At 44.1% G+C, this 14,057-nt stretch overlaps 1 protein-coding gene and 1 long non-coding RNA gene across 3 annotated transcripts in view; one reads left to right on the forward strand and one right to left on the reverse strand.

Annotated features, from left to right (window-relative positions):
• Positions 1-14,057, reverse strand: part of LOC137040230 (uncharacterized) — a 112,665-nt gene that overhangs the window by 26,437 nt on the left and 72,171 nt on the right. The window lies entirely within an intron of this gene.
• Positions 1-14,057, forward strand: part of bcor (BCL6 corepressor) — a 40,730-nt gene that overhangs the window by 21,731 nt on the left and 4,942 nt on the right. For both annotated transcript variants that reach the window (XM_067415661.1, XM_067415663.1), the window contains 3 exons: positions 2,731-3,009; positions 11,183-11,349; positions 12,153-12,298. In XM_067415661.1, coding sequence (XP_067271762.1) covers positions 2,731-3,009; positions 11,183-11,349; positions 12,153-12,298 — 592 coding nt within the window. The remainder of the gene's footprint in view (positions 1-2,730; positions 3,010-11,182; positions 11,350-12,152; positions 12,299-14,057) is intronic.

The following is a 14,057-nucleotide window of genomic DNA, read 5'->3' on the forward strand; positions in this document are numbered from 1 at the left end:
TGTGCTCTTTGCTTTGGCTCGCAAGCCAAGCATTTTCCCCGGGCTCAGCGAGGAACCGTTTAAAAACGTGTCTCCAATCACAACAATGTTAATCATTCCAATTAGGGAAGAACCGCGGCTCTCTGGGACGGCACAACGGACGCGGGAGGGGGTCATAGCATGTGTGTTTAGAGTGCGGTTGCTTTGACCTCCTCTTGCGCTGAAAGGCAGACTCCCAGCGGAGAGACGCAACCGAGGGGGAGGGGAGGAGGAGTGAAGGCCGGGTCACAATTCTGGTCTCTTTCTCTCTCCGTCAAGGAAAATGATTCCCCAGCGAACACACTGTGCATTCTTTAAATAACACAGCCTGCGTTCTCCCTGTTGCGATCTCACACGCAGATGTAGCGCACGCACTCGTCACACACAAACACACACACCTTGAGTTCACATCGTTTACAGCAGACAAACACACTTATGAAAATATTATGTAGGTGTTTACACAATACAGTGTGTGCGGGTTTACATGGTTGGCAAAGTGAGATACATTTTCCAAAACGTGACATTGGGGACATCCAGTATGTCCTTAGGTGTTGAAGACGACTGGTGGTTTGCTTATATATTCATCTTTTACATTTTTCGATCAATTTAACCTTTTGGAAAAATGTATAAATAATAAATAATAATAAAAATGTATTGTTGTTTTTATAAATAGTTATTATAAATATAATATACATTGAGAAGAATTAATCTTATTATTAATATTATAAATGGAATAATTTGAAATACTTAATAACTGTATTCACATTTTTATAATATATTTTATTATAACAATTCTATAAATATTTATCATGTTAATATGTATCATACATTTATTATTAATATTAAATGTTATTATGCTACATATTTACATGATACATATTTATATTATAAATATTTATTATGTAACTATATATCACATTTATATAACGTTTGTAATAATAATAATAATCTTTTTTTCTCATTCTAAAATGTTTATTTTTAGGGGTTGGATTAGGGGCTGAGTTAATCTTGGTCTATCTAATCTATATGCTCTCATTCAGACGAGCAAGCAAATGTCAGTCGTCATATTTTGAGACGCTCGTTTTCTCTGCGTGGATACAGGCCTGGCAGAGCTCTGTGTATGTGCGTGTGGTGTGTGTGTGTTTACTCTGACAGCTGCTGCGCTCTGGAACTCCTCTGGGGTGGGTGGAGTTCCCGGCCCGATCACCACCCCCCCTTCCCGACCTTCAGTCTGCTCGCATGAACTTGCGGCCTACACACACACGCACACACACACACAAACACACAGGCTCTCATCCGCCCGCCCTACTGCGCTCCACAGATAGAGAACTCACTCATGGAAGGCGGGAGAGATAAAGGGAGTGGGAGAGAGCCAAAGTCTTCCGTTGTTTCCTGTTTAACTTTCCCTGCCAGGGAACACGATTGTTGACGGATCGGCGTTTGCAGCTTTCCATCCAGCTCGCAGGCCCTAGAGCCGAAAACAGAAATGTTCAAAGTGGAAGATGCACCTTGTTCTTTTAAAAACGTGTTTATGGGACATTTGTAGTTGTGTAAACAGTCCCGGCCCGTTTAACTGCAGGCCAAAAATAACCTTGCTGACCATGCGGGGTGTTTGAGCGAGGAACCTTTGTCGACAGTCATACTTTTGTTCTTGGTTTTTGGTGGGAAACACTCTTTCCTGCACTGCCGCGGGGATAAGTTTTTCTCTACTGACTTTTTCCCCCTTATAATTACGTGATATAAACTCACAATTGTGTGTTATAAAGTCAGAATTGCCAGTTTATATCTAGCAATTCTGACTTAAGAACTCACAATTGTGACTTTTTTATATCACCCCTAAATCTGATTTTTTTTCTCAGAATTGCGAGGTTATATCGTGCAATTTTGACTATATCAGGCAAATGGACTTTTAAATTGCAATTGTGAGAGAGTCTGAATTGCGAGAGTCTTTCTCGCAATTTCGAATTTATATCACCCAATTCTGACTTTCTTCTCAGTATTACGAGTTCATATCAGGCAATTCTGTGGGAAAAATTAATTTTTTTGGATTTGATTTTGACTCGCAATTGCGAAAAGTCCTCAGAATTGCGAAATATAAACTTGTATTTGGTAGAAAATCAGAATTGTGAATTATTTTTTTAGTCGCAATTCTGACATTGCCCTTTTTTTTTTATTTAACACAATTGTGAGTATATATCAGGCAGAATTCAGATTCCTTACAAGTATAACTCGCAATTGTACGAAAAAGTCAGAATTACGAGAAAAAAACCTGCAAGTTTATATCATGCAAGTCTGACATTAGAACTTGCAATTGTGAGAAGTCAGAATTGCGGGATAAAGTCTTAATTGTCTTTTAAATTGTTTCATTCCGTGGCGAAAACAAGCTTCTATAATAACTTAACATTTATCAATTTTCACAGCAACATTTTAAAAAGATTTTTACATTTTTGTCTCTTGCTGATTATTCCGCAGTGCCGACTATGAACTTGTCACTGTGATTAATTAGCGCTCCATCCCGCCTGTCTCTTGGCACCAAGCGACTGTAGCTCCGTCACTCTTTTGTCCGCTCTGTCTTTGTAGAGAGCGTCCGGCTTATCCCGGTTGTGGCGCCACATACTGTGACTTTCAAAGCCTGTGTGTGAAATCCGAGGTCTTGTGATGGTGTTGCGATCTGTCATAAATGCTAAGGTGATGCATTTTTATTCCCGTCAGGTGGTGAAGCGTTCCTCCCAGAAGCGGCCGGCATCTCTTTCTGATTACGAGTCTTCTCCGGTCAAACCTCGCCCCCCTTCTCCTGCCTACCAACCCACGGCACCCCCGACCCCTCCGTGCGCTGTTCCGGATGTACCGGTACCTCCGGTCACCCCTGCACCTCCAGTGTCAGCGGAGCCGCCAGTCAGCAGGCCCATGCCGCCCGAGGCACGCCGACTCATCGTCAACAAGAACGCAGGCGAGACTCTATTGCAGCGAGCAGCACGGCTGGGATATGAGGTAAGCGTGCATTTGCGCGTGTGCGCGACCGTCTCTCTCGCCGGCTGCCCTCTCCTGCTCTCTTCGCATCTCATTATTTCTGCGTGAGACTGAGTCTGACATGCGAGAGCCCCTGACAGGCACAGAGCGATCGCTTGGCGGACGCACACACACACACACAGTTTTTTTTTCCTTCTTGCGACGCAGCCTCTCGCTTCAACACACACACACACACACACGCGCTGTCTCATCTCTTTCTCCTTTCGGCTTTTGCACTCCCACTCAAACCTTTCTCGCTCACATTCATTCCCGTGCTTTCACAGGCGTGCTTTCTCGGGCTTGTCCTCTGTCTTTCTCTCTGTCGAACTGGAGAACCTTAACCCTTTACACTCCGTCTCTGATCTTGTACTCAGATTTTTTGGAGTTTAAAATGTTGGTATAGTGTTGGTAGCAGTATTTTTAAAGACAACATGAAACTGTATTTTACATGCTTTTACTCTTTTTAAATCTTTAAAATATATTTTGGGATTTAATTGTGATTAATTTTGTTGATTTGTGTTGATTGCGTCTTAGAAGAAGAGCATACTATGTTTTTGATTGGTGACAAAAAAAATTGTTTTTTATTAATGTATAACGTGCACTGGTGAATTATGGGTAATAAGACTAGCATTTTAAATTTGTATTTAAATTCAGATTTTGCATTTTTAAATATCAGAGTTTAATATCTCTAATGCAAGCGAACATGCATTGGTCTCGTTGTTTAGTAGATTCCCTGCTGTTCTGGAATTCAACCGTATTCCACAGTTCTGGAATACGGTGGTTCCGCGGGTTCTGGAATGGCGCGGCGTTCCGTGTCCAATTTGTGCAGATTAATGGGGAGCTGGATTAGTTCCGGCAGTGCGTCTGAAAGGACTGGCACGGAGAACAGGAAATGAGCGATTACTGCTGCGAGCGCATGATTTCTCTCCTTCCCCAGCCCTCCCCCCTTCCTCTCTCGCTCCGCAGCGGTGCCTTGAATTCCACTGAAAGGGAAAGTTTCTTATTGCATTTTACGGAGCATTTTTTTATCACTGAGACAGTGGTGCTGTTCCAGAATAGAACATGCTTGTGTGGCGTCGAAATCGAGGTAGTTTTACGCTTAGCCTTTTTCCCATTTGCCGCTTTCATCTTTTCACTCGTTCTGCCTATAACACGCTTCCACATGTGTCTGAGGTTTGTTTTCTCTCAACTAGGGATGCCAGGTTCTGTTGTTTCATTTCTTCCTTTTTTTTGTTGTTGCCGTGTTTGTGCTTGAAGTGGCCGCACTTTGACACTCACATTTGCAGTTCCCTTCCCCCAAGTCTCTTGTTTGCGTTTCTTCACCTCCCTTTAGCTCTCACGCTAAGAGTTTTACTGCAACACACACACTCTTTCATTACATTCCGCCAGTGCTGACGTCTCGCTTGCGTTACGATGCTGCTTATTTACACTTGTGTTTGGTTGTTGCCTCCCTCTTTTATGACTCAGACAAAACTGGCCTTTGTGTGCTGATTGAAACCTATCGTTATGTGTGTGTGTGTGCGTGTGTGTGTGAAAGAGCCCTATCCATCTCTCTCTCTCTCTCTCTTGCTCGCTCTCTCTCTGTCTGATTCTGCTGCGGTTGCTAGACTCTGTCGGTAATTCTGCTCTCAGGCAGAATGGCTCTTTGCCATTAAGGTCCAATCAGCGATCTGACAAGTGCTCTCCGTAATCTCCACGTTAATTAATCATTCGGCTGGAGGTGCTAAACACGCGCTGTTTTAAGCCATTAGCCGCCCGTTCCCCACACCTCCCGATCTCTCGTCGCCCAAACTAACGGTCGCCATTAGCGGCCCACGGGAAGAGAGGGAGGTTTTTCTGCATTTCTGACCACAAAAAAGGATGTGGGTTCTTACAGAAAAGGAAGAATTGCTATTTTGTTGCATTTTAGTCTTTATTTTAGATTTTTTACACACAATTTTCTTTGACTATTGCTAGTAGCTAATAGCTAAACTGTTTACAAATAGCAAAATTATATTTTTTTTTGTCAAAAACCATCCCTTGTACAGTATATAAAAATCTAGTGTTTGATCAATAGCTAAATATTTTTTTTAGTAATCGCCAATCTTTACCAATAGATAAACTGAGCTATATCTATTGTCCACGAATAGCTAAAATGTACATGATTAGCTAAACGTTGTTTATAAATAGCTAAATTATTTTTCACTATTAGTAAAACTGTACATTTATTGTACACAACACACTATGCAATCAAAAATTAGTTTTATCGAATATTGCGGTATTTGTTAATAATTTATCTGTGCACATTAAAAGTTTGTGTTCTCATAAGCATAAAATAACTTCCCCTCCCTCTCGCAACCACATCTCTTTGATGACGTGTCTAGAGGGCGGGACAAAATGTCAGTCACATGAGATCACAACATTCGCAAGTCCCGCCCTACATTTATTTGTAACTTGTGTTTCATGCAGTCTTTACCATTTAGGAATAGCTAAACTGTTAAAAAAAAAAAAAAAAGCTAACTGTAAACGAACTGTGACTATTTTTTACCAATACACTGTTTACGAATAGCGTTTAAATATATATATATATATATATAAATAATATTTTTTTATTTTATTGTATTTTTTTTTTTTACTAGCTAAACGTTTTCCCCCTAACGAGCTTTTTCTCCAGATTGCAGAGTGCTAGTGTTCCGCTAGCGGTGGATTTTCTCGAATGCGTGGGCTCTCGTTACCGCTGAGTCTCAGGGCTTTGTGATTTTCCCCGCTGGCGCTCGGGGTCTAATTCTGCTCTAATGGCTTTATAAATGCGCTTGGTGACATCGGTTAAAGGCGGCTGTTCTCGCGGGGCTGTGCGTGCGCCACAGATACGGTGGGGGAGCGGCGGAGCGCGCAGCGGAGGGCACTCGGCGCCGATCCGTGCGACGTGTGTGTGTCAGAGGAAGCCAGATAAAATGTAATCTTTCCCACCCCGTATTCCTCATTTCTCCCTCTCTCCTCCCCCTCTACACCCTCACGTCGGCCCTTAGCAGGTGGGGACAGACCTTCCGTCCGCGTGTGTGTTTTTTCTGTCAGTCGACAGCGGCTTGTTTTTCTAGTCCTCGTTCGTTCCGTTCCCCTCCTTTCCCCTCCCGCTCTCCTGCCTCAGACAGGAAGCCGCTCTCTCGCTGTGTGTATGTGTGTGTGTGAGAGAGATAAGCCGCGAGCAGCGCACTGAGCTGCCAGCGCGCGCTCTGTGTGTGTGTGTGCGTGTGTGTGTGCGTGTGTGTGTGTTAAGCCACGAGCAGCTCCGCGGCGCTGCCAGAGCTCGGAAATATGACATGACTGCGCGGCCGAACCTTTCAACACAGAGCGCGGCAGCTGCTCCGTTTGTGTGTGTGTGTGTGTGTGTCTCAGAGCGCGAGAGTTCACACACTTAAACGTGGCACTCCATCTTGGTCCCAGCGCAACAGCAGTAAACATGCAAAAGGCACGTAGTTTTGCGCGCGCTCTCGTTTCCATTTTCTCATGGGCAGGCACCTTCAAAACAAGCCGTTCTTGGCTTGATGAAACTCCTGGGCGCCTTCGAGCGGTTTTCTCCGCGTGTGTGTGATTGAGTCATTTTGGCTTGCATCAACCAAGCGCGAGTGGAAAAACCTGCGTGTTTTCCACAGCTGACTGCATGAGCGTGTCCGCTGGAGAGGCTGTCCGCTCAAGGCCGCGTGCTAAGGGTCTTTTGATCTCGGATGCCGACCGCAAAATACAGCCTGTGACCTGAAATAACCCTGTCGCAGGCACTCACTGCAACTTAATCCGATCTAAATTCCCTTTCAGATTATTTGCATATTTTAGAATAAATAAATAAAAACAACAGGGAATGTTTTCCTGATTGAGTAATGGGAATTATTTAATAGCTAAAATAGTTTATTTAAAGGGATAGCTCACCTAAAAACAAGTACTGCATGGATTTTTCTTTCTGTGTCAAAAAATATATTTTGAATATTTTTCTGTTTTTCCTGCATACAATGAAAGTCAGTGGGGTTGTAAATGTTGTTTTGGACACTGACTCAACAAAAACAAGTCATGCAGTCACAATTTTGAGGGTCAGTAAATTATGACCATTTTTATTTTTGGGTGAACTACCCCTTTTAAAAGTGTCAGTGTTCATGTGTGAAGGATGTTTGCAGTTCAGTAACCAGTAGAAAGTGTGTATGTGTGTGTGCGTGTGCAAAGGGTCAGTGAGGCATGTGTGTCGCACCCTGTTTTGTCACTGTCTGCTAAGCCCGAGCAAATAGCAGGATGCAGACCTTCAGCTCTCAGAGCGACAGCAGTTATATCTTGCAGTCTCGGCCACAGACGCCTCCGGACAGCCCAAAGTCTGTTCACTGACTGCCTGATGCATATTGCTCACAAAACTGGAAAGCATTTTCTCGATTTGGCAAGAACTAAACTGATTGGCTGGCTTGATGCAACTTCCGGGACTAAGGGCACACAGGGATTTTTTTAAATCAACCTTCCTGCTGGGTTTATAGTACGATCGCTTTTTTGGAAGGACTAATCACTGGATTTGATGAACATCTTTAAGAGATATTCCGAGTTTTGTGCCCTGTTATTGCGGTCTCTATCTCAGGTAAACCCACCCTTAAACGGCATGTAAAAACAAACAGTGGTTTGCAAGCTGCCGTTTAGTCAAAGGTCTGGCTGCGCAAGACGATATTGCATGTTTGTGCACGCACACATTCACACTCGTCCGCACGTTCAGTACCGTCCTGGCTTGGCTGTCAGGGAAATTCCTGATCCGTTAATGATGTGCTTCTTCTGTGGAGGCCACCTCAACCCTTTTCCCTCTGTTATCACAACTCCCACTCCGGCCACGGCTCTCTCAATTAAAACCACGCTGAGGGAGTTTCGACACTCTGTCTCCCCCGACTCTGCATATCCTGCTCTTTCTTCCAGTTTTTTTTTTTTGTCTGTCTCTCTCCCTAGCCGCTCACTTTCCAATGCAACGTGACGTCTGCTCAGTCTGAAAGCTGTTTTTTCCTGAGTTGCGTGTAAAATTAGAACATTCGTCAGCACTGTGCGTAGCCAGAGGATCATTAAGAAGCCGCTGCACATTAGACTCGAAAGAAATTCACACAAAACTGCTGTTTAAAAAAAGCTTAAGAACTCTGAGGCAGTTGAATCTCAGAATTCTCAAACTAGAATAAGCTGTCCTAGAATTCTGGATCTCTTTATAAACGGTCTCAGAGTTCCAAAACTATTCATCTGTCTTACAATTCTGTGACTTTATGAACTGCTTGAGAATTCTAGAAGACTTTATTAGCGCCCTATTTTAGGCCCTGTCCCAAATGGCACACTTCATCGCAAGCACGGTCGATATGTGCACTTTTGAGAAGTCCGCACTAAAGCAGACTTCATCCCGACAGTCAAAGTGACGTTACGTCACAATGCGCAGACTTGTAGGTAGACCGCAAGCGTTTAGGGTGTCATTTGGGAGATGTCCTTAGAATTCTGGAACTTTTCATAAACGCCAATTCTAGAATGATGCATCGGGAGCTTTTTTATCAACTACATTTGAGTTCTAAAATTCTTTATCAGCGATCTACTTTTAAATCACCTGCTTTCAAATTCTATACCTTTCTGAACTACCTTAGAATTCTATAACTCAACTGCCTCTGAACTCTAGAACTCCTTATGTCTTCGAGTTCTCTCTTTATAAACAGATTTCAGAATTCCAGAAATATTGAGGAACTGCTTGAGAATTTTAGAACTCTGAAACTTAGAATTCTGGAACGGTTTCTCAATAACCTCTGAATTGGAGAATTTGTCATATTACATTGCATTCTAGCTCATTTTGAACTACGTTGAACTTTTAATATAAACTGGTTTAGAGTTCCAGAACTTGGGAATTCTATAATTTTAACTGCCTCCAAATTCTAGAATTTCTCTTAAGGCGATGATACATGGGGGAAATATTTTGAGCAATGTTGCCAAATGATGTTGCTTAGACACTTTCCCATTGAGAAAGGGCAGTACATTTCTATCTGGATACTTTAGACTGGTCGTGGGCCCTATGTCTCACTTGGTTGCCCGTTGACGGCAACATTGATCAAAAAGTTGCCCCGTGTTTCATCACCTTTAAGAGTTCTGAAAATCCCTCTAAATTGCCTTATAATTCCAGAAGTCTTTATGAGTTTCCCTTGAACCCATTGAAATTCTAGACTTGAGTTTGAACTTGAATGACTGGTTTTCAGAGTGGGGGCCGCCAGCATCAGAATTTGACTAGAGCTTAGCAGTGACCCAGACTGGTTTCAGTTCAGGTCTGTCTTGTAAAGCTTCCCCTTCTCTTTCCTGTCTGAGTGTCTTTCTTTCCCCCCCAAGCGAGCTGTAGTTCTTGCTCTTCTATTTTTTATGATGTGGGCTGGGTTGACTAGGGTTTGAGGTTGTGGTAAAATAGTTGCACGTTGGGTTCAATCTTGAGCTGTCCTGCGTCTTGTTTTGCGGGATTGCTGTTGTGAAGGGGTTAAGTGTCTTGAATGATGCATTGATTGCAGTTGTTAGCTGGGAGTCATTTTAGCAGGGGACAACGGGGGAGGAAACGCTACAGCAAAGAGCAGTTCTAAGGAGAAAATCACGACAAATCTTTTTCTCGCTAGGCTGTGTAACACGGCTTTATTGTCTGTTTAATGTAACACTCGACTCTCCTGCCTGCAAACATCCCCACTGAGGAACTCCCTGAGGCAGGAGAGAGAGAAAAAGACCTCGCTGGAAAGGGAATGAGGCGATGGAAACATAAACGGAAATAGAGAAATTCTCTTGAACCGCGGCTCGCTTTCAGTAATTGAGCGTGGTTGGTGTGTGTGTGTTTTACCTTCCATGTGTTTTGGTCCACCTCTCCAGGCTGATGCGAGCGAACATCCGCGCTGGAGCGAGAGTTTCCCGTTTGGGCTCGTTAACGGCTCGGCGCCCCTGCTAACGGCTTGGGCTTTTTTTCAGTCATGCCGGCGGCATGCCGTATCCTGGATACGGAGCCGGCGGGAAGCGCGAGGCAGAGCTGCTGGCAGCAGCGTGGGGCAGGTCGTACCACTGTGCGACTCTGCCGGGGGAGGGGTTGAATGCGCTCTCTGAGAAGCTGCCAGGGTTGAAGTGCGAGCGCTACGCCTCCTGAATCCTAATGCCCTCATTCGTCTGAGCGCCGAGCGGACACCAGCCCTCCCCTCTCCAGCCCATCTGTGTGTGTGTGTGTGTGTGTGTGTGTGTGTGTGTGTGTGTGTGTGTGCGCACGTTTTTGTTGCCGCCATGCATGAGGCTCGCGGTGATGAATGTGGGAGTTCCTTTAAATCCGAGCTTGCAGAAGAACTCTCCAATTAATTCCACGAGGGCTCTCTGCAATTCTGGATTCTTCCAGACAATGTTCTTAATTTGTGTATGCGAAGCACGAATGGGACGATCATATTGATACCAACTGCTATAATGGAAATCTCTGTAAAGGTATATCATCACTTTTTTTTTTTAGCAACCAAACTTACAATAAAATTGGATCATAGAGTTCTGGGATCTTTTTGAATTGTTCCAGCCCGGAAAGCCCTAACAACCACATGGTAACATGCCAACGACTGCTCAGACCACCCTTGCAACCGCATGGCAACATTCTAACCAAAACTCAAAACACCTTAGCAACTGCATATCAACACCCTTAGCATGTTGTTGGGTTCTTTTAGCTTGGGTTGGTGTGCAGAGGCCTCTCCGGTGGGACCTCGTGAGTCCCAGACATTTTTAGGCACCAAAATATCTTGGAGGTGTGAAAATATGGGAAAAACTGCTGCCAACACAAACATCCCGGCAGCCGGTTTTGCACGGGCAAGCACCGCTCACATTTCCCCCACCTTTCAAGTCGCTCCTACACTGCTGCTGCTTGTAGACTCACACACACACACACACATAGTGCCGTCTCAGGCGTCTCTTATAGAAAGTGAACAGCAGGCTTGGGGCAGGATTCGTCTGTAAAACCCCTGATACCTCACACATCAATAATCAGCTCTGGGCAGAACTGTCTGTCTGCTCTCTGCCTGTCTCTCTCTCTTTCTCTGCGCTCTTTAATGGTGTTTAATGAATTTCATTCCTCGCTGCACCATAGTAACCGCTCGTCTTCCGTCTCTCTCTCTCTTTCTCTCTCTTGCTCTCTCTCCCGCTGTAGGAGGTGGTTTTGTACTGTCTGGAGAATAAAGTGTGTGACGTGAATCATCGGGATAATGCGGGTTACTGCGCGCTCCACGAGGCCTGTTCCCGTGGCTGGCTCTCCATCGTACAGCACTTACTGGAGCACGGGGCCGACATCAACTGCAGCGCACAGGATGGCACCAGGTAAACGCATACACACATTCATGACATCACCTAAATAAATGAGCCAAATCAGAAAGCTGCAAATGCAGGCCTGGTTTCAATGACTTCCTGTGCTTTCGTCACACCGAGGATGTGCGTGCCGCTGCGGCGCTGATAATTACACGTGCGCACATGTGCTGACGCGCGCACACTCAATGTCAGTAATTATATGTTTGGTAATAATGGCTTTACAACAACAGAAGAGGCCGAGAATCTTAGCTTGGATAATTACCGCAAGAAGAGCAGATTAGGCGTGTGAGATCCCTGTCTTCGCTGTACACTTAAAAATCCAATTTCATTTAGCGTTCCGATTCCTGTCGGAAAGATGAATGACAGTGACGGCTTTTAATGACTGTTTTATTGAGCAATGCCAGCAGATAAAATTAAAGTAATTATGGACAAATGAAGTAACTGAACTGTTTAAGTAAAAAAAAAAAATCTCAATTACCGAAGAAAGTGAAATTGAAAAAGAAAAAAAAATGTAATACATATTTTTGGAATTTAAAACCATCAGCAGGTGGATTACTTCTATCTTAGAAAAAGCAATTTGTCACTGCACATTAGTCTAAATTTAAATTATTTATTTATATTTATGTCAATTACACTAGATTTCTCCTAAGTTAAGGTAATTTTAGAGGTTAACTCTATAACATAAGTAATGTTATAGTCTACTTTTCATGATCCAATCCAATTCCGATGGATGAAATAAGATTAACTGCACTGTAAACTTTTGTTGTTGTTTTTGTTTGTTTGTGAAGTAAATGATCTGGTGTCTTTGCCAACAGGCCTCTCCATGATGCTGTTGAAAACGATCATCTAGACGTGGTCCGACTATTGCTGTCATATGGCGCCGATCCGACTCTAGCTACCTACTCTGGCCGCGGTTTGCTAAAGATGACCCACAGCGACATAATGGAGTGTTTTTTGTCTGGTAAGAGCGTGCTGTTCCTCTCTTCCACCTCTATTCCCAGAATTTCCCTCCCGTAGCAGCGGAGGGTTCAGCTCCGCTTGGCTATCTGGTTACTAAGCAACAGCTGGAGCGGAGGAGAAGCCTTTAGCTCCGGCAAATCAGCTTTCCCTGAAAGGAGATTATGTGTGTGTGTGTGTGTGTGTGTTTGTCTGTGTGCGTGTCTTTATTTGGTCTTGTGTGGCGTGTCTTTTGAAGGGTGTACGGGCTTGTCTCACGCAACAATATTTGGAAAAGCCGGGTTGTATTATTGGAACCATAATCTGGGACTAATCTGGACCCATACAGCCATATAAGATCATTTTTATGGTTTTAAAACAAAAAAGCTTTTGACATCATTTTGACCCCTTGATTTTAATCGGCTTGATGTCTTATTTTTCCCACTGGAGTTTCCTGAAAGTTTAAGAGCTTTGTAAATCAAACACCTGGAAGCTTGATGTGACTTTTCATTGCGTATGCATGTTTTTTTAGAGGGGAAAGTGCGGTATGGGAATGGTTTTAAAGATTTAAAGAAAGAAACGTTTTAGAAATGTAATTTCTGCACTACTAGCAGAACCAAACTTCTTGAAACTTGTTTGATAACTGTCATTATTAATCGCAAACACTCGAATGCCATTGGTCAGACAGATCTTGCCCCCACTTGCCATTGGTTGCAACATAGTTCCTGTCAGGTCACTGCTAAATGCTTCGGCTACACTTTCGAAACTGAGCTATAAGCTAAACGTCAATTACTTTAAATTTTACAGTTGAAAATAACTGAATATTCTCTTAAGAGTTTATACCATCACGTTTTATCGTTAGCGGAGCGTTGACCTTGTCATTGCGCTGTTCGCTGCCCATTGTGCATGGAGGCAAAGTTTTCATGCTCAAGGTTAGACGTTCACATGGAAAGAGACAAGCTGTGCTCCGAGTGCATGTGATGATGGTATCGCAGGAGACGTGGCATTTACCGAGACGGCCTTTCCTGTGTTTGTGTTAACGCTGACCCATCTCGTCTGAGAACAGCCGCGCTGTGACGGTCCGCTCTTTCAGTGACAGTAGTCGGGTTTTTCGTGACACAGCTTGATTAATGGTCTGAAAGTTTCAAGCTGAACTAGAGGGCATCGCGAAACAATTTGTACACAGACGCCATTTGTTCTTGACGGCAGTCGCAAGTTCACCTCCAAAGCCGTCTTAATACGTGTGTGCGTGTGTGTGTGCGGATTAGCTTCAGGGCTGCCAGTTAAAGGGCAGCTCAGTCACATGGTGGAGGTTCACAGTGACTGGCTGCGTGTGTGTTTGATTATGCATGAGTTCCTGAGGCAGAAAAGAGCTCGGCCTGGAAGTGCAGGGCAGCATATTGCGTGCGTGCGTGCGTGCGCGCGCGTGTGTAAATCAGCAGGCTTGTCCCGTTCTGCTGTCTGCTGCACTGATTTAAAGACCCTCCCCAAATTTGTTTTCCCTCTGTGGGAGCCTTCTAATCAACCGCTCGCTCTCTCTCTCTCTGGGTGGAATTGTTAATGGCTGCGCTGGCAAACGTGGCTCCCGTCACCGCTGGCTATGCTTCGCCGTGCCAAGTGGCATCTGAGCGTGTAACCGCATACTGCTCGCAGAACGTCAAAACCTCTGCATTCTATAGCAGAAAATGGTCATATTGTTGCATGGTCAATGTGGTCTCTTTAGCATTTGCACAATATTATCAGTCACTATATCTTATCGGAAGAATTATCTACTGGTATTTGTT

Source organism: Pseudorasbora parva, chromosome 14 (assembly GCF_024679245.1).
Source record: "Pseudorasbora parva isolate DD20220531a chromosome 14, ASM2467924v1, whole genome shotgun sequence".
Taxonomy (NCBI): domain Eukaryota; kingdom Metazoa; phylum Chordata; class Actinopteri; order Cypriniformes; family Gobionidae; genus Pseudorasbora; species Pseudorasbora parva.